Source organism: Anabrus simplex, chromosome 3, assembly GCF_040414725.1.
Source record: "Anabrus simplex isolate iqAnaSimp1 chromosome 3, ASM4041472v1, whole genome shotgun sequence".
NCBI classification, from domain to species: Eukaryota; Metazoa; Arthropoda; class Insecta; order Orthoptera; family Tettigoniidae; genus Anabrus; species Anabrus simplex.
This window is the reverse complement of record NC_090267.1, coordinates 24,048,570-24,070,688: the sequence shown is the minus strand read 5'-3', so window position 1 is coordinate 24,070,688 and position 22,119 is coordinate 24,048,570. Positions and strand designations below refer to the sequence as shown.

The following is a 22,119-nucleotide window of genomic DNA, read 5'->3' as shown; positions in this document are numbered from 1 at the left end:
AAGTTCAACATAACATGGGATTAAATGACCCAAAATGACCTCCACACATTAGAAGCTGTTAAAACAAGGTTCCGAAAAGCTGCCATTGAGGTATCCACACATATACGCTCCAGATTGTTCTATTCAACTATTATCTATGAAGTTGTAATGTTGCTGAAGAAAATATCAGAAAGAAAAGGAAATTGCTACCTTATGCATTCATCTGGATAATTCTTGCAGTCAATTATGCACCGATATCGCTCCCATGCCAGCCATCCCATTGGAGGAGTTCTAGCCAGTCCATTGTCTAGAGCATGGTCAGGAGCCAACAGAGTCAGGAACACCACTCCAGTAGCAACCAAAGAAAGTCCTGTAATAAAGTTTAAAAATAGGCCTGTTTGTAAATTTTGAATTGAAAAGTGACAATGACAGGTCAGGTTTTTGTCTGTATTACCTTTTATCTTTCTGCCTCTTTCCTTTTCCTGTGTTTACTTAGTTTTCTTCTTATCTTACATTTACTGTGCTGGTGGGATGATGGTACCTCATGAGGATCACTGTAAGTACCTAGGAACTATCTTCATTGGAGTAATCGCATTAATAAGGTTGTAAATAAAGGTTACAGATCTCTTCACATGGTAATGAGAGTATTTAGAGGTTGTAGTAAGGATGTTAAGGAGAGTTTCTGTTAAGACCCTAATTAGAGTATGGTTCCAGTATACGGGACCCACACTGGGACATCTTGATACGAAAACTGGAGAAGATCCAAAGGAAAGTAGCACAGACCATTGGGGACAGAAGAATGAAAGCAGTGTTGTTTGCAGATGATCTACTAATATGGGGAAGCAGTGAGAGTGAAGTTCAGGAATTTGTGTCACCTTAGGGAATGAAGTTCTCAGCACAAAAGAGTGAAGTGCTGGTAATGACACAAAACAAAAACCGAGCACATAATGGCATGACATTAGGAGGGAAGCAGTTGAAAACAGCTGAAAGCTTTAAATACCTGAGAAGTGTAATTGAAGAAAATGAAGGAAATAGGATGAAAAATGAAAAAAGAAGGTGTGCAAATGGATTCTTTAAGTGTGTGGGAGGACTGATATGGAACAGTTACCACAAAAGTCTACAAGACTTATTTTGTGCCTGTTTTGACATATGGGTTAGAAACGTGAGTGATGAAGAAGAGGGATAAAAGTAGAATACAAGCAGTGGAAAATGAAGTTTCAGAAGTGTCAAGTAGATTTAACAAGAATGGACAGAGTAAGAAATGAGAGAGTTTGGGAAATGGTAAATGAGGTACCCCTACAGGAAAAGATAGAAAAATCAAGGCTGCAGTGGTATGGACATTTTAAGAGAATGGGAGAAGAGGGGATACCAAGAAAGATGTTGGAAATGGAGTTGAAGGAAAGGAGACCTAGAGAAAGACTGAGCGACAGAAGGCTGAAAGATGTAAAGAAGAGCATTGAGGCAAGGGGAGGGAGTTGGACGACAGTGAGAGAAGAGAAGTGGTGGATGGACAGAAAATGGAGAGGCTTATGTTCCAAGCAGACCCAGCCTGTGGGTGGAAACTGCTCCGGATGATGATGATGATGATGATGATGATTTCTGACAAAGGAGTAGTGTTCTGAAAATGTTGCAAATTTTAGGCTGGGAAGACCTGGAAGTAAGGAGACGAGCTCCTAGAATAAGTAGTATGTTCCCAACTGTCAGTGGAGATATGGCGTGAAATGACAGTAGACAAAAAGTATGAGCTGAGTTTTCAAAAATTAGAAAGATCACAATATGAAGATAAAGTTGGAGTTCAAGAAGACAATTTGGGCCAAATATTCATTTCTTGAAAGAGGAATTAGGAAATGGAATAAATTGTCGAGGGAAATGTTTAATAAATTTCCAAATTATTCTGAAGATATTTAAGAAAATGCTAGGTAAACAATTGATAGAGAATCTGCCACATGGGTGACAGCTCTAAATTCAAACGATTGATTGATCTGATTGAATGAAGATCCGTCAAGATGGCTCCTCAATGATTGTTGAAGTCTGCCGTCCTCATGAAGCTGGGAAGCACTGGTAGCTGAGAAGAAATGGAATTTTGTTTCTGATATCTGGAGCCATCCATCTGTTTCCAGTTTCAACTGAGTTAATTAATTTATAACTTTAGGTTCTTCTGTATGCAGAAACTAATTTTGAGTGGTAAATTTATAAACTACTTTAAAGAGAAGAAGAAGAAGAAGAAGAAGAAGAAGAAGAAGAAGAAGAAGAAGAAGCAGAAGAAGGATAATAATAATAATAATAATAATAATAATAATAATAATAATAATAATAATAATAATAATAATAATAATAATAATAAAACACATCTATTTTAACTAAGGGGAGTCATGACTGAACTTGTACAATTCACCACTTATCAAAACCAAATTTTAAACACCAACACATATTTATAAGATACAAGGCGTGTTTTTTAAATAAGGCCCATTTGAAAACAACTACACAACGAAAGACATTTTTCAAACAACACATTTATTTTCAGTTTTTGAACACTTTGCTTTATCTTTCAACAAAGCCACCAAGTTTGTTTAAACACTTATCATACCTTACAACTAAGTTTTGAATATCCTCTTCATAGAAACTTGCCTCTTGCTCCGACAACCAAGAGTTCTTGATCTTGTGCTGGAACAGAGTATGTTTGAACTTCACCTTTACAGGCGAATGTGTGTGTATCTCTATTCCATGCTCTGTTGCTTCGATTTGGACATGATATGCGAAACACATGTTTCGTCTCCTGTTATGATCTGACTCAACATGTCCTCACCTTCTTCGCATAACGAGTCAAAAATGTCATCGAACACTCAAATCTGTACAAAAATAATAGATTCACCTGTAAAGGTGAAGGTCAAACAGACTTTGTCACAGCGCAACATCAAGAACTTTTGGTTATCGGAGCAGGTGGCAAGGGTCTATGAAGAGGTTATTCAAAACTTAGTTGTAAGGTATGATAAGTGTTTAAACAAACTTGGTGGCTGTGTTGGAAAATAGAGTAAAGTATGTAGAATCTGCAAATAAATGTGATGTATGAAAATCGTCTTTAATTGTGTAGTTATTTTCAAACAGCCCTTACGTAGAAAACACGCCTTGTATATCCCACACAAAACTTGGATTTGATTAATTAATTAATTGATTACAAAGTTATTGACAAATAATGTTTATATTTATATCTTCTTCTCCTTCTTCTTCCACCACTTTTTCCCACGCTTGTGGGTTCATGGGTGTAAACTGTGCCGCACATCTGGATTTGACCCTGTTTTACGGCCGGATGCCCTTCCTGATGCCAACATATTTTTATTTTTTTTTGTTTTCACTTAATTTTTACTTATTAGCCCAAGTTTCTCATACTACCTCATTTTTTTTCGATTACAGAATTGAACTTCATTGGCTGTTTCCACTATGTGTCACATACATTTTACCTGGCACTTGTTTTCTTCTCAAAGATAGTCTGCAACCTCGCTACAATCACTTATGTTTTCATTTTGTCATGTCTCATTTGTTTTCATTCTTTTCTTCATTATGTTCTAACATTTTTAAGCATCTATTATGTAAAAAACCGAAGATGGCTCAAATGTGTTGAAACATGTATGACTATTATTATTCCATTTAATAATGGAGATATGTATGTATTGAATAGGAGGACATATTAAATTTTCTTTGTAAAGTGGATGTAATTACTAATGCATGTTTTTGTGGTGGTTGGTAGTGTAGTGTGCTGTTTGAATATGATGAGGAAAGTGTGGGAACAAACATAAATACCCAGTCCCCGGGCCAGAAGAATTAATCAGATGCGATTAAAATCCCCGACCCGGCCGGGAATTGAACCCATGAACCTCTGGACTGAAGGCCTCAACGCTGACCATTCAGCCAATGAGTCAGACGGATTAAACAAGTGCCAACCTCACATAACAACAAAATTCTGCAGCGTATATTCAACAAGATTAATGACTAAAACATATACAAGCTGGACTATGTGTATAAAACAAACTCATAATCATTTAAAAAAAAAGGATTTTATATCAGAGTGCTACATCATCTTGTACCATAATTTTGTTTAACATTCATCTTTGCAGGTGTTATAATGTGTTTTAAATTGTTTTAAGATTGTTTGTGTTTGCCTGATTTGACTCTTTGGCTGATGATGGCACAATATAAGTGCCAAAACTAATACCTTATGTGATTAATTCACACTAATAAATGTCATTGTATTGAATAGGTGGACCCCTAATAATTTCAATGATTGTAATAAGAACTCTGGCACAAGGATCATTTTATGCATGACAAAGAGCTGAAAATGTTTTAAGTTAGATAAAAGCAATTGAAAGTTTTAAGGAACATACTTGCTTTAAAACTGCTCTACCAAGCTCGATAGCTGCAGTCGCTTAATTGCAGCCAGTGTCCAGTATTCGGGAGATAGTGGGTTCGAATCCCACTGTCGGCAGTCTTGAGGATAGTTTTCCATGGTTTCCCATTTTCACACCAGGCAAATGCTGGGGCTGCACCTTAATTAAGGCCATGACTGTTTCGTTCTCACTCCTAGCCCTTTCCTATCCAATTGTCACCGTAATACCTATCTGTAATCAGATAAAAAATTACATGTATGGCTTTTCAGGCGTTTGCTCTATTAACCAGCGTTTTGTCTTAGGTCTGACACTAGACTCGTCAGAGTGGGATGTGTCAGACCCTACCCACTGACGCTGGGGTGTATGCAGGTGAACTTATCAGAAGCCTATTTAAGAGGCACAGTCTCATAACTCCCGTATGCAGTGTCAGACCTAAGACGAAATGCTGGTTAATAGAGCAAACGCCTGAAAATCCATACATATAATTTTTGATCTGATTTTTGATATGCTCTATTGGTGGAAAAATATCTAATTCCCTCCATGGGAACTTAGAATTTCCATACCTATCTGTGTTGGTGTGACGTAAAGCAACTAATTTAACTGCCCTGGACTGTAAATTACTCCCTCAGATATCTTGTAAAGCAAAGCAATGAGAGAAGCAATCCTTGCATTAAGAATGATACTGGAAATAAGGTTAGACATGAACAGAAATGTGTTTATAGCATTGGTAGTGAACGTAGGTTTTCGTGGCTCATTGTATTAATGTAAAGAAATAAATGAATACTGGATTAAAGCCACTATATATATATTTAATGAAGGCCAAGCTTTCAGCCGAATTGCATTGGCCTTCATCAGGGGATGTGAAGTTCTGCCTCCGACAGTGAGCAAAGAACTACAGGTGCGATGACCTTCACCTGGTCAAAGAGGATTTCATGGTCTGTACTGTGATAGTACATATATCACACCCTCGTACTATATGTAGAAGTGAGATATATTATTTTCAGTATTCGATTATTATTTTTTATTATTATTATTATTATTATTATTATTATTATTATTATTATTATTATTATTATTATTATTATCTGTATTTCAGTTGTATATTTATCATTTATATTTGTAAGCTGGAAGGTTTCCGTATATGGTAGGTATGAGTAATTTGTTTGTACAATGGCTGGGAAAACATTGCTATATTCAACTTGGAAAATTTGGATGAGTCATGTGTCTACCCCAGTGTTTGATGAGATGTACTTGTTGCTTTTTTAATGTTAAGAATTTCATTGTTGCTGTCATCAGGAAGCTCTATGAATCATGTGAATAGCCCAGAATCACATGAGCTTGTTGATGTTGTAGTTGTTGTTGGTCTGGCAATTTACTTCTTTCTCAATTCACCAAACTTTCTAACCTTCAAGTACATATCCTCTCCATAGAGGTTACTAAGTAGTGAATGCAGGTTTTCAGGCTCATTGTATTAACGTAAATAAATAAATGAGTACTGGATTAAAGCCACTATATATATCTAATGAGGTCGGGCTTTCTTTGGCCAGTAGGTCTTCATTTTCATCGATTGTTGTGATTTCTGTTCCTCCAAACAAGTATGTCGTGTTGGTTTCTTCTCGTCTTCTTCAAATCCCCTTATGTGAATAATTTTCCTGATTACATTTTTGTTCTTCAGATTTGGTGATCCTAATTCAGTGGGGTCTTTCTCTACTTGCTTATACAATTTTCATCTTGTACATTTGATTTGCAAAAATTTGTGTATTCGATAAGTAAGTCTGTTGTCATTCATTCTTTCCGAATGGCTTATAAATTGAATTGAATTCATCACAGTCTCATTGTATCAGTAAGTTTAGATTTTTTTTTTTTTTTTTTTTTTTTGCTAGTGGTTTTACGTTGCACCGACACAGATAGGTCTTATGGTGACAATGGGATAGTCCTAGGAGTTGGAAGGAAGTGTCCATGGTCTTAATTAAGGTACAGCCTGGTGTGAAAATGGGAAACAACGGAAAACCATCCTCAGGGCTGCCGACAGTGGGATTTGAACCCACTATCTCCCGGATGCAAGCTCACAGTTGTGTGCCTCTAACCGCACGGCCAACTCGCCCAGTTTAGATATTTTAAAATATATTTCCAAGTTGGGTTTGGGGTAATGTATTCCACTTTTAATTCTTGGCCCTAAGATTTTTCTCATGATTCTCCTTTCTTTAATCTCTAGTTGTTCCTTTAAATTTTTTATTTCTTAAAATGTAAATTGAGCATTACTGAAGCATAAAGAGCTTTAGGTTTGATCGCAATTAAATAATAATGAATTTTACTGTTCCGGGTAGTTTAAAAATCTATTTATTCAAAATTAGTTTCAGCACACCAAAGAGCCTAACAGTTATTTAAAAAATGTGGATATAGACGAACAGGGACTGATGAGAAGAGAGCCAGTCTGTTTGATGATGCTTGTCATTTTGCATTTTCTTTCTATTTCTCTTTCTTTCCTTACTGACCTGTCATTATGTTTATCCTATTATGTCGTCCTCGTGCCTGCGAAAACCATTATGTGAAAAAGTTTAGCTTAGAACTTCGGTTGGTATGTTTTTCCATCTAAGGTTCAATATTGTGCAAATATTAAGGAATTCTTGCTCTTCATAATATACAGGCTGTGAGTCAGCATCTCTCCAAAAATATTATCACATAGCAGTTTTCACAGGCACAACGACGATGTGTTCCTTTAGATGTTTCTATCTTTCTATGTGTACACAAATTTGTTTGCTTTAATTTTTCTTATCTACAGAGTAGTCGGAAACAATGTGAACTGGGTATATGAGCATTAGAGGATTGGTCACAGTGATAAATAATTTGAAAACATAATTCGATATCTTGCGCCCATGGTGAGGTTAGCCAATCGGATCGCTTCGTGGGCGAATTCAAATGGGCTTTTGAGGTGGTGTTGCTCTATCTGCATGTGACTGAAGACCAGGATGATAGCAACGATCAAAGAGACAAAACCTTTGCCCTGGGAGGGTCTTAAACTAGGACTTTTGAGCCGACAGGATCGCCCCATAACAAGAACAATACGGTGACACCAGCTGAAACCCACAGTGTTTTTGTGCTTGATGCTGGCTCTCAAACTGGTCTTAGGCAACACTGCCTCACAACAATCACCTGATTGGTTAACTTCAGCAGCTGATAAAATTACAATATGTATAAGTATGACCAACCCTCTAACGGTCACGTTGTTTCTGACCATCTTGTATATTTATATCATGTTGGGTGATAAATAAATTACTTCGAACATAAAAACTAAACATTAGAAATGTATCATAAATACTTAATCTCAGAGTACCAATATTGATCTGTTTATAATTAAGAAAAAGATACCTCTATTAATCATCTTGCTGTGGAGTAAACTGTTTAACTGAAAGATGATAGATAGCTAAACTGTATTTTATCTCCTTTAATTGCATATACTTGGCACTGAGTATCTTATCTTACTATCAACTGAGTACCTCTTGAACCCCATTTGAGTGGTTTGCTTTGATACAATGAAGATTAGTTTTGAAATGGTTCTGATAACAATAAAAGGCCAATGTTAGATACATATTCAATTAATTCACTCCAATTCTCTTTTATCACCAAACATTAACAATAGGCTATACTGATAAGTGAAAGTAGGACAGAAGTCAACAAAGAGAAAATTTGGTTCTGGTCCTGTAACTGATTACGATGTTCATGTGTCATGTGCCAGAGTCAGTTCTGAGGTTTTGGAGCGGTATGTTTTGCTTGTTCAAACACTTTAATTCAGGACTCAGGGCTCCACCTCAGTTAAAGTACCCTTGTCAGGTCAACAGTTGAATTGTGCCCGTGGTACCTGGAGGAACTGAAAGCAGTTTGATTGTTTTGCATGGAGGGATGTCTTCAAGGCAAATTGTATCACTGCATGTGGTCCACAAATCAGAAAGCAGGGCACAGCCGTCTTCAGAGAATGGGAAAAAGGCTTCTGTAAACCCTGTTTTCAGTTCTGTTTTCTCCATTTTTTTGATTTTGTGAAAGTGACCACAGTGTTATCTGGTTAAATTTTTTTTTTGAAACCAGAGGACTGAAGGCTCCTACAGTACAATTTAGGGAACAAAGAACCATCCATACTAATTGTTGGCATTAAGGAGTTTGAATGTGTGAGTGAACTGACTAATTGAGCTATCGTGCACATGTGTTTCTCACCTACAAAAGACAGAGACCTTTCCGAACGCAATTTGCTTTGAGCATTTATGACAGGTGGAGAAATCTCTTTTGTCAATAAGTTCACCTGCAATTTCCAAAGCCCACAGCCATAAATCTTCATCACTTACGTTTTTCCTTCCCCTTCTTGCCTTGTGGAAACGGGAATACAGTTTTTCATACATACCGTAATTTTTTAATGTTCAATTCGACTTGCCGATATGCCTGTAATTTTTCAACTGCTTCTTCCACAAGTAAAGATATCGCTGTGACTTCCCTAAACCAAAGTATTTGGGGATGTGTCAAAGTGGTAATAATTTTTTACCACCTTCATTAAGTCAGAATTTTACAGCTTGTACTCCATACTGCAACCTTTCCACCCCACGCCATTTGCCCCATAGAACCAAATGACTGCATGAAAATTCCTAAAATATTGGGATACCGTCATATAGCACCATATGCCAAGGCGTTCGTTGGAAAGGGACCTTTTTAGCCTAGAGTCAAATGCCACCTCATCTGGAAAGAATGAAAAAGAAAATTTTTAGAATGATGGGTGAGCAAAAGCTCTTCTGTCCGTGCAAGGATCTACTGCACCCTTCCGTTCCATAGAATCAAACCACTGACCTCCCAGGGCCATGGTGCATTTGCGGCAAAAGATCAAAGAAAATAACACATAACTAGCTTAAAGGCATAAATGAACGGAAGGAAACTTGGGATACAATGTTTTTCGGCAAAATGACAGGCAAACAAAAATTTAATTACCTATTTATTAATCCTTGATAAATCAAATTAATTAAAATTGACCCTGAATACTTATAATATAATCTTAATATAATATGCAATGTCCAATGGACTAAATACAAAATTGTGAAAAGTCAAAGCTGATTTCTCCTTTCCCTCTTTCCTCTTCCCGACATGACGATAAATTTTACATTAAAATTTGTATAACATATTTTTTAAAAATCAGAAATATCCTTATAAATGTGACGGTTATCATTAAGCACTTTCTTCACTAACAGAAGAAACAATTATCTATACAACAACAAAAAAATTGAAGATAACTTGAAGTGGTCACCTAGCTAAATTAATTATATTACAAGTAAGTAAACAAAAGAATAAGTGAATACTAGTCGATGAGATCATAATCATAAAATAAATAACAATGACCGATGTCGGGTCCAGAAATCGAACCCACATCCCAAAGAATCTAATCACAAATAACGAAATAGAGCTCGTTTTGTCATCCAAATAAAAATGTAAAACACAATTAAAAGAACGGATAAAAGAGGAAAATATGTACACACAATTTAAAAAGAACAATTAATAATATACGCATACAATTGGCTGTATAATGAAAGAGAAAAATAAATCATGTGACAACAAAAATCCATGGTTGCCTCAGAACTCGAACCGATGATATCCAGGATGGCATCGACAAACGGGTCTATAAAAACTCCCTTTCTTAATTAATCATAGGGTCAACAAATAAATAATAATACTGGCGTTCCGGTTATGTTAATTCATTATAAAATTAAACATGAAAAAGTTAAAAGAATCCTTTAAACTATAATCGGTTTTCTGCAGAATTCCCTGCCTCCATTCTAAGTGGAATAGCTCGAACAATAGAGTTGACAGTAAGAGATGCAGAAGAAGTTGGAATTACACTAGAGGTGATTAATAGAAGGAAAGAGTTTAGAAACATAATCAACAAAATCAAATTTTTTGAGGACAAACCACCTAAAAAGAAGCCCAACCAGATAATCTCTGAGGAGGAGAGAAAAATACGAAGCGAGATAATGAAAAGGTTCTGGGAAGAGAAGAGAAGAAAGGCCAACAATCCTTAAATTCTATGTGGTCCACAGTTGGCCAAATTCGGAGGAAGTAGAAGAAGAAGAAGAAGAAGAAGAAGAAGAAGAAGAAGAAGAAGAAGACGAGTTGACAGTAACCGTTTTACAAGGGACAAGCTCTCTCGTTCCCCTTCAAGTTGTAAATCATTTGATGTCATACTATAACAAGTAATGGACTGCTGTGGCAGAAAATATTTTGTTAACAGCTCAAGGCGAGACCAAATCGTCTCCCTTAGAATCCATCATTGTCAAATAATCTCATTTCAATACATATTCTCATATCATATTTCCAAAGCTCCACTGGCTTATTAGTTCACTGCCTTATCACAATTTTTCAACTCAATATCAAGCCACCTTTTTTCCTTATCATATTCACATCCTTAGAATTTGAATGACCGGGTTTGTATCCATCCGATTACAGAGGTACACAGCCTAGGTTTTCCTACATTTTAAACTCAGACAAATAAAATCAAATATGGATTTTAAACATATCCATAATGTTATTCTCATATATAGAAAGGGAAAATATTTGACATAAAGGGAAACACTAACCACAGTGGAGGGCGTCTGTTCGTTGTCCAGGCTTGTCACAAGTTACGCAATTAATGAATACAGCCATCTACAAATTTTATCATGCAAATTATGTGAAAATAAGAGTGCCTTCCTATCTTGATATAATGAATCGATAGTCCATTTTTGAAGAGATACACACCATGCATTATCACATAAGCTAGGATATCTTGTAAATAAATCATACATATCACGGTTTGGGATCAGTACAAATCTGCATTTTTATTTTTTAAAATCTAATCTAAGCACTCTCAGGCTAACTAATATTTTTCATCAGATCATGGACATGCATTACGTTAAATATATATTGAAGCTTATGTAGTAGACTATTAATTCCATCTAGATGAATATAAGCGATATGAAGACCACTCACAAGTTCTCTCTCTAATTCAAGAATACATGCAATTTACATTTCTAATCTAATTTATGTGATCTACATGTTAAATAACCGCGCATTTATTTAGAAAAATTATTACATTTTAGTACTTATCATCATGTCATGAAATCCAAGGCAAGAGACCAGGAAAAGGCCTCATTTTCTTCTTAAGCTTCCATGGCAGTGACGTTGGTCACAGGTTCGTGTCCATTGCTACTCCTGCTGAGCGCGTTCATAATCCATGGTCCTCTTCTACACTTATCACAACTTTGATGATATCATATGTTGCATCACTTTAACAAAACAAATTACTGTAACACTTTAATGATATTAACATATATTGCATCACTTTAAAAAAACTAATATAACACTGTTCTTGCGGTCACATTACTTCAACCCTTTTAATACTACCATTTGTAGATAATTATAATAGTCTCGAAGATGTAAACTGTGTATTTCCAGTCTGAAATACTAATAAAATCAGAACACCAGCAAACCGTGGTTCAGCCTTGAATCCTTCGTGTCAAGTGGATCCTGGTATCATCACCGCCATCCCTTTTAAAAGATTTCCCCCACTCACGCCAGAGACAGTGGCAAATCCCCACTATTTTTTTTAAATTAATAGTTCAACGTGTCGTATGACATCGATAATGCACTCAAACGTGTGACTCAGATTCTTAAGTAGTCTAGTTATGTGTGGGACCTGTGTCGATCGGCCGTTTATTTAAAATTAATTATCAAAATAATGCCCCTACAGTCCTCCATGAGGGTGCTGCGTAAATAGCAAGCGTGCTGATGCTTAGCTGTTATATAATGCAAATGATCGCGTATTTTTCCACACGTTAATATATTATAAAAAATTGGAAATTTGGCAAAGGTCTATTATGAAACCATATAACATCCTGAGGTTTCCCATACTAATTGTTATCCATATCTCAAAATCTTATCATACAAATGAAGCTTGCAAACTGGCATCACTGCATTTTGGCCATTTTTTCATTGGGTGGAGGTATCATTATCGATTTTTCTGGCTTGACATTTGTCATCTCTCTTTCTCTATCTGTGGATTCTTTTAGTTAAGACGGAAAGGTTGTGTAAGCATGTGCAACCTAATGCAACTTTCTGTAACATGTACGAGGGAGCTTAACAAAGGTTTTTCACTGCCTAAAATAATTAATAAATATGTATATGACCGATATGGTCACAATACTGATGTTTTCTTGTACACATTTTATGTGACTAGGAACATACCTAGAACCAGATGATTTGCATGGCAACAGACATGTGACATCACTAGATTCCGGGGAGTCATATTCTAGTTTTGAACGATCATATATTAAAATAGCAGTTCTCTATGGTAGAAATGCACCCCAATGCCATGCAGAGCTGCGGGAAGCATTAGGTGTGCATGCCATGCACTATAGAACAGTGGCAAGGTGGGTGGAGACGTTCAAACAAAACATGTCGCATCAATCTGGAGAGGTTTCAGCAAGAAGGACAAGCCATGTTGATTTAACATAAGGAATTTCATCTTGATTTGCCCGTATTGAACTGAGATCACAGTTGAATTAAAATCTTATAGGTTCCACCTTTTTCATTACAAATACAATGTTATTAGATGTTTTTACAACTCATCTTTAATTATTGAACTAGTCATCTGCATAACAAGTGAAGAGAAACTTGGCGATACAACAATATAAGACAACATATAAATACAATTAGCTCCTTAATATCATATACTAATTTTTATGTTATGTTTAATATTTTGTCTCACAAGTGTTATCTGGTTGTAAACTAGAGATTTTTAAACATAACATATATGTTGTGTATGTTGGGTAGTCATACCGAAGGCTGGTTTGATCCTCTGCAGCTCCACCAACAGCTGTCATAAATAGCCTAGGCGTCACTGAAGAGGCGTACTAGAGAAACGAGGAGTGAGGTAGTTTCCCGTTGCTTTCCTCGCTGATCCAGCCGTTGCTATTACATATCAGTCTGCCAAGCCCACTGAAATGCGTGCACCAACTGACCCTACGTGCAATATTTTCACACCATTCATAACAGGGACTGGCTGCATAAGGAATGGTATTACTAGCATCACTCATACCTCAGTCACTTTCATATTGTCAAAGCCAAGGATGAGACTGAGACAGGTCAATGAAAGTAACAAATTTGATATAGCCCATACCAGAAGACATAGCGCACTGTAAACACTACATCTCACCAGCAAAGTCATAAAACATAACATGTAATTGGTATATGATATTAAGGAGCTAATTGTATTTATATGTTGTCTTATATTGTTGTATCGCCAAGTTTCTCTTCACTTGTTATGCAGCTGATGATGGCATCATAATGAACGCTGAAACTAGTTCTGTAATTAAAGGTAGTTGTAAAAACATCTAACAACATTGTATTTGTATTGAAAAAGGTGAAACCTATAAGATTTTAATTCAATTGGGAAGCCATGTTGAATCGCATTATTGCAGTCGATGAAACATGGGCACGTGCTTATGAACCTGAACTGAAGAGACAGTCAAGTGAATGGTATCATCAGGTGTCACCATGGAGACACAAGTTTCGACAACATCAGTCCTCCAATAAGGTTATGGTAATACTGGCATACGATGTTCAAGGTGTTCTTGTGTGTCATCCAGTGCATGAGGGGCACACTGTCATTGCAGTTTATTACAATTCCTTTTTGTTGTACCAATTGCGCCGTGCAGTGCAAATCAAACGTCCAGATCTTTTGGACAATGCCATAATCCTACACGATAACGCGACAGCTCACACAGCAGCCATCGTTCAGCGTCGCTTACAACGGTGGGGATGGGAGGTTCTTCCACACCCGCCTTATTCGTCTAATGTGAGCCCATGTGACTATGATCTAATCCCCAAAGTCAAGAAGCCATTACATGGACAATGGTTTGCTAACAAAAAGGACATCATAACAGCATTTCGGAGAGAGGTGTCACACGTTAGCGATACACATGCAGCGAATGGTATTCAGCGCCTGTCCCACCACTGGCAACGCACAGTGGAAACTTGGGTGATTATTTCGAAGGTCTGTAACCAGTGGAGACCTGTCCTTTGTACGTAGTCTTGTGTATTTGCTGTCTATACCATAATAAAACAATGTTTGGTTGATTGACTGATCTTCTGACCAAAGTCAGGGTTTACAATTCTAGATGTGATCTAGAAAGGTGAAAGATAACACCAGATGTTCAAGGGTTCTGGGTTGGCATTTTCTCCTAACCCCGCCAATATTCAGATGGCTAATTGCAGTGAGTCCTTCTCCGCACATCGGGGCCAATAATAAGGAATAAAATTATATCTATTACCACGCAGAACTTTACCATCACGGCCCTGAGCTGACTTTAAATTCTGAAGCATTTAAATTTATTATACCATCTAAGGAATGCTTATTAAGTTTCTTGATTTATGAATTTCATTTTCCGTATTGACATTTACCAATCTTCATAAAAGGAAAGAAAAATTCCACCTAATCAATACATTTATTTTCTTGTAAAGTATTACAATCTAGGACCGGTTTCGACCCTTCATAGGTCATCCTCAGCTATATCAGAATCACATTTGCATTTCTATCTTATACCTATGAAAGACCTTCATGATATATTGTTTCATAATTTTCAGTGAAAACTTATCTTAAAAACTTACACATTTCTAAGCGTTGTGTTAAAATTAAAAATTAAAATTACAAAACTTTGTCTATTATATATATGCCCTTGGGCTGACAGAATGCATCCTTGGGTTGATTAAGCATCTATCTTAGGTAATGTTGCTTATTCTGTTGAATCGAATCCCTTTTATACTTATGTACAATCGTGAATAGACTATCAGTAAAATTTGATAAATAAAGCTTGCGTGATAATTATAATAAAATATCATGTTACATGTTACATTTTTAGTGACACTGACTATATTACTAGACATTCAAGTGTTTTTAAAACTTCTGTAGTAAATGATAAGCATTCAATTTAATAGACATTTATGTTTTATAAAATACATAATCAACATAATATGAAACTTGTAATTTTATGCAAGAAGGAACTGACATTTAATCATTAGATTTAAAAGCCAACCATACACGGCATATTTAAACATTATCAATATCTGATGTTATATAAGACAAATTGTTATAATATTTTACCACATAACAACGCAAGATCCAAGCAATAAGTATTTTAGACTTTAAAGTACAATGATTAGACTTTAAAATACACTAGTGTGTTTATGTAAAATATTTTATAGAGGTCAACACGTATTTATATTTTGCCTAAAATAATATCACTCCAGCAATAAGGTATAAAGATGTAACATGATATTTTATTATAATTATCACGCAAGCTTTATTTATCAAATTTTACTGATAGTCTATTCACGATTGTACATAAGTATAAAAGGGATTCGATTCAACAGAATAAGCAACAATACCTAAGATAGATGCTTAATCAACCCAAGGATGCATTCTGTCAGCCCAAGGGCATATATATAATAGACAAAGTTTTGTAATTTTAATTTTTAATTTTAACACAACGCTTAGAAATGTGTTTTTAAGATAAGTTTTCACTGAAAATTATGAAACAATATATCATGAAGGTCTTTCAGAGGTATAAGATAGAAATGCAAATGTGATTCTGATATAGCTGAGGATGACCTATAAAGGGTCGAAACCGGTCCTAGATTGTAATACTTTACAAGAAAATAAATGTATTGATTAGGTGGAATTTTTCTTTCCTTTTATGAAGATTATTAAGTTTCAACAAATCTTTCAAGTGTGCTATTTACAACAAATGATATTTTAAGATTTTATAAGCAAAACTGGTATTTTCCAAGAATATCAACAAGAGAGGGGCCTCCATGGCTCAGATGGCAGCGCGTCGGCCTTTCACCGCTGGATACCGTGATTCAAATCCCGGTCACTCCATGTGAGATTTGTGCTGGACAAAGCGGAGGCGGGACAGGTTTTTCTCCGGGTACTCCGGTTTTTCCTGTCATCTTTCATTCCAGAAACACTCTCCATTCTCATTTCATAGCATTTATCAGTCATTAATAATCACCTTGGGAGTGGAAACCCCATTGTAATACTAGTCTATATATGTTTCATTCATTACATTCTTGACCCGGTCTAAGACTGGAAAACAGGTTGTAGGTTTTCATTTTTCATCAACAAGAGAAATATGGACAATTTAACTGTTTCATCTGTCTTACGACTCACAATTTTAACAAAATTTTGAAGATCTCATTTTAAATGTCAAAAATTTTAATGTGTATTTCCAATTTTAATAATATTTATTTCTGATATATTAATGTTAATTTATTATTAGCTGATGATGTCCCTTAGGGGACTAAACATGTACTAGATATAATAAAGGATATATTGTATTGAATAGGCGGACCGCTTAGTTATAATATTTAAGTTTATCTTGAACATTCATTGATTGTTTGTGGTGTATAGCCGGGGGGGGGTGAGGAGGTATATGCACCCAAACTTTAAAAAAAAGCTCAAAGTGGTAGGCTAATTTCGACAGAGAGGTAAAGGTTGTCAGACTACCAACTTAAGTACAGTAATAGTTTTTTTAGATATTGATTCAATACCATACAATAAAACTTTCATCAAAGGAACAGTTTTATACATGCACTAAAATTAAACAGAAGTACGATGTAATAATACAATTAAAATTCGTTTAGTATTTGACTACACACTACGAAACTAACACACTAAAGAGATTGCCAGATAGATGAATGCGCGCGGCAAGAAAGTGAATCGTACCTCAGGGTCCATGACCTTTGGCAATAAAATATACCCCTGCCAGCCTTCCTCACAGGACATGCAAAGTCTCCACTACTTGGTATTGCGCTATACAAATCGGTTAGCCGCGACAAACTACGTTTTGTGTGTATTCCCGCTAATAATTTTTATTGATAATTAAAGAAAATAAAAGAAAGATTTATCTGATAAGACAACAGAACTTGCACAAATTACTTTTGTTAAATAATTAAAGTAAGTTTCAGCCACCTAAAATGGAATAATAATGTAATGTTTTGTCCACAAATTGGGGCGGGGCGACCACACCCCCTCGCCCCCCTAATCGCCGCTACTGCATTTATAAAGATCAGAATGCGACAAGAAATGCCTGGCGTGAAGTTTACTTAGAAATGAAACCAGATATTGATCTAATTTAAGACAAAGAAAAAAAATTGTTTGGTAATTTAAGTGTATTTTCAGTATATATAGTGCATATTAATACATAATACAGATTCACAAATATATACTTATCATACAATTTCACAGTTTAATGTTCTGGCACAAACTCCTAATATTAAGAAATCATCCTATTATTAAAATGACTCTCTTGTATGATTAGCATCAAGACAGGCACTGAGCTTTCCACGGCAAAAAATACGTACGGCAAAAAAAAAAACCATTGCAGTGTGAAAGCAACATCTCCATGGCAAAGAGCCGTACAGTTTTTTTGCCGTACGGTCAAAACTGTGTAGTGAGAAAGTAGCCTTAAGTGCTCCATGTTAAGAAGTCAGGTGTTTGATTGTCAAAAACATATGGAAGCTAGGAAATATGGAGAAGTCTTTTAAAAGCAAACCGTCTGTTATTATTGTAATCTGGTATTAGATATTGTTTTTCAAAATAAGAGAAGTTTACAGTTCTGTTGGAAACTTAGAGAGGATTAGAAGTATTGCACACGTATCGGAAAGAGATTAGACGAGAAGGTAGACCATAATACAATATTGACAATTGTAATAAGAATAACCTTTGTACAAACGAGATACATATCTTGTTTTCTCAGAATATTAAGGTAAGTGTTGTATACGAATATTGTGAATGATATTAATGCATGTAACTCTGTTCTAATAGATTATTACGAGTTTCAGGTAACATGAAGCCAGAGACCATTGGATACGATTATGAGATGTTTATGAATCCCAGCATGTCCAGTTAAGTTACAATAGAGTCTCGACAGACCTGACAAGAACTGGAATGGACACCAATGGCTAGACTATTAATACTAGAGGATGAAAGGTGTCTTCTTCATGAAGCCAACGAAGGATGAGTACTCAAAGTCAATGTCTTATTATCCCACTATGTACCGGTAGCTGCTTTTTAAGTAGAGTAGTATGTTTTCCTTAATGTAAAATTTGTGACATGCCAAATTACACAACTTGAAGGCGACCGTTTTACTTGTCAATCATTGCCTTACGATAGATAAGAGTGTTGTAAATTGTGTCATAAATGATCCTGAATTATGATATATCGTACGCTATATCATGTGAATCTAAGCGATCGCTAGCAAGGTTATACAGATAGACTTAGGCATGGATAATACTCGTGTTAAGATAGTGTCATTATGAAGATATGTCAGTCTAATTTATGATTCGAATATATGTTAGAAGGAATCGATAATCATAATGTGCGTAATTTAGAGTCATCAGCGATCATACTTTTATGTTAAACGTAGTGTTCGGGAATGTAATTGTGATGTTGTTAGTGTTTTATCTTCCGAGTAAATTAACCGTAAAATATGACGAAAAGTGTGGAAAATGTCGAAGATTAGTGAAAAATGGAATGTTGTGTGATTCATGTGATCGATGGTGGCATTATAAATGTGGAAATTGCCCTAGAGACATAAAAACTAATGAAAATGTTGACTGGATTTGTGAGCAATGTGTTCGGAATGTTGTAGCTGGCGACGGCGTTGACAATGAAGCACCGAAAACAATCGATGAGGAATATAAAAGTGCATTAGAAATTATAAACATTCTACAAAAGGACAATGAGGCTCTTAAAGTTGCAAATCAAGAATTAAAAGAAAGACTGCGATCACTAGAATTTGGGACTGACCAATCTTCGAGTGATATACTGGTACCAGTAACAAACTCGAGGACGTGGTGTCAAGTAGTTCATGGATGGCCGGCTAAGAAGAAATCTACAACTGAATTTCCAGAAATAAACATCAGAAATAGATTTTCTGCCCTAAATAGTTTAATTCTGGAAGAAAGTGATCGCGCACATGAAACCATATCATCTCGATCCGCTGCCGTTGCCGTGCCGAGGTTAAAATTTAGGCCTAGATTTCAGATTCAAGACCCAGTTAGGCCTAAATCAGCAAAGGTAGCTGTGTTTGGTGATAACCAAGGAAGGGGAATTACGGGAGTGATAAACGACGAGAATATAGCAGCAACCAGAAAAATATATCCAGGAGCTTCTATCAGCAGTGTCCTGGAAAACGTAGAAGAAGCAACTAGGAACTTCGGGAGCGGCGATGCAGTGCTTATCATCGGTGGGATGAACGATGTAGCTCACGACGACGCCAAGAATGTAAGATCACAACTTAAACATACACTAGGGAAGCTGACCCACACTAACGTCTTTGTAGTGACAATGCCCCACAGGCATGATTTGAGTAGAGACTCGTGCGTTGCCTACGTTATAATGCAAGGACTGGAAATAGAACCCGAAAAACGCTATCGGAGTGGTTACACTGAAGTTCAATGCCGGGCCACTAGGATCGCTTTATTGCCCCCTGTCTACCAGGTTCGCGCCTTTAAACGTGTTTGTTAACTGAGTTGGTTGTGAACATATTATGCATTCGTCTGATGTTAAGCATTCGCAGTTCCAGTCATGGTTTATTCATGAGAAATTAAAGGTAGTGGGATTTCGTTTCACAAGTTTCCAGTGAATGTTCATTGTTCGAAACATTATACAGAGGAAGCATTACGCATAAGATACGACTTCAAGCTGATCAAAGTAGGCCTCTGTTCCCAAGTTTTGATCCGAGTTACGTCATAAGAATTGGGCGATCCCAAAATTTGTCACTGGACTCTTTTGTAAACAATGCAACCGTGACCGGCGATCATTTGAGAAGCATCTTCAAATGCAGAAATCTTAAATTAGGGAACCAACCAGGAAAATAATTTGCCCAACAAGTTTGGAGAAAATGAATGTAGCAAGAGCTAAAAATATTGAATTTCCCCCTGAAACAATCTTTGGTTTGAAAAGTATGGAGGTGGTTTTTCCCGAGAGCATTAAATACAGTTTAAAAGAAACCATCTGTTTTATGGAGCATTTTATGAAATTGTTTGATGCGCATGACGTCTGCAACACTTCACATGGGACATATTCCAGGAATGAGAACAAACGAGCATCTTTTAACCGGGCGAGTTGGTCGTACGGTTAGGGGCGCGCGGCTGTGAGCTTGCATCCGGGAGATAGTGGGTTCGAATCCCACTGTCGGCAGCCCTGAAGATGGTTTCCCGTGGTTTCCCATTTTGACACCAGGCAAATGCTGGGTCTGTACCTTAATTACGGCCACGGCCGCTTAGTTCCAACTCCTAGGCCTTTCCTATCCCATCGTCGCCATAACACCTATCTGTGTTGGTGCGACGTAAAGCCACTAGCAAACAAAAGCATCTTTTAGTACTGAAGATGAACGCCTCAGTTGGTTATTTAATGATTTCCTGTCGTATATTAAGAAAATTCAAATGCATTCAGAAAAAGTAAAAAAGATTCATGAGGGAAATGTATCAGGGATAGACTCTGACTACCCAGTCCACTGTGGCCTGCGTAAAATATCTCCTATACATTTGCATTATGCATTGACAAGGAACCTAACAAGCAATAACATCGACCTCTTCTTCAGCTACCTAAGACACCAAGCGGAATACAAGGACATTATGGTTCGTGTGGCAAAAGAACAGACAGACTGTAAAGGCTGTTTAGGACATCTCCAGCTACTCAAAGTCCAACATTGTGTCTCATTCGTTTTCAAGATCGAGGAGCCTCAGGATACCGAAAATCATAATCTGTGGCACTTCTGCAGTGAACAACGGAATTTGTCACCTCCGCTACGCAGTACTTGCCCCGAAGAGAGTTACTAAAAGGTGTACGTTATTTTTCGAAAGACATGTTCAACAGTGAAATTAAGTGTAGAAAGTGTAAAGACGACAAACCACCTCTTTTTCTACTACGAAAATTTCTGAAACCTCTGTTAGACAACATTGCTTTGAGCCAATCAAGTAGAAGAGAGAAAGTTTTGAAACTTGATAAGAAGCCCCTCAAAAGGAAAGTTTTGAAACTTCAATGACATGTCCAAGCCAATGCAACACTGCTCTATAAATATAGTACTGTCAATACTCGCAAAAACATACAGTTCTTTTTATTTAGGATATATTTTACTTATTGACATATACGGCCATGGGAATACAAGGGGGCAAGTACGCGATCCTAGCAGCTGAATGGTGAACTAGGATGCCACCCGTTTCCACGAGCGCATTTCAAGGCCTTGTATTATAGCGTAGGCAACGGACCCGTGTGTGAACATTGAAGTGGACAAGGTCAATACAGATATTGTTAAAATTTGTAAACATTTTCGGAATACTCAGGTTGTTGAATGCAGCAGTTTTGAGAGATACCGTTATACAAAACATGGCCTCCATCTAAACAATTCAGGTAAACGAAAGATAGCAAATATTGTTCTAGATTTTATTAATCTTAAGATATGTACTGTAAAACAGGCAACTCCCTTGAGTTATAACACTGACCAGGAAAACTAGTAGAAAGAACCAGCTGTACTTCAAGCTGGCTCAGTCAACTAGGAAGTGAAACTCAGGAAAGTAACGAATTTCAAGTTACCCAATTGCAACAGTCAAGTTTTAGGGAGGAAGGGGGTCTGAGATTGCTCTTGGTAAACTGTCAAAGTGTAGTAAATAAACAATTAAAATTCGG

The 22,119-nt window shown here is 36.5% G+C and overlaps 1 protein-coding gene across 1 annotated transcript in view; it reads right to left on the bottom strand.

Annotated features, from left to right (window-relative positions):
* LOC136866963 (alpha-N-acetylgalactosaminidase) overlaps positions 1-7,808 on the bottom strand; it is a 57,931-nt gene extending 50,123 nt beyond the window's left edge. The window contains exons 1-2 of the mRNA XM_067144052.2: positions 7,731-7,808; positions 190-349 (exon numbers count right to left, since the gene is read on the bottom strand). Of these exons, the coding sequence (XP_067000153.2) occupies positions 190-349; positions 7,731-7,743 (173 nt within the window). The 5' untranslated portion in view covers positions 7,744-7,808. The remainder of the gene's footprint in view (positions 1-189; positions 350-7,730) is intronic.
* Positions 7,809-22,119: the final 14,311 nt, after the last annotated feature.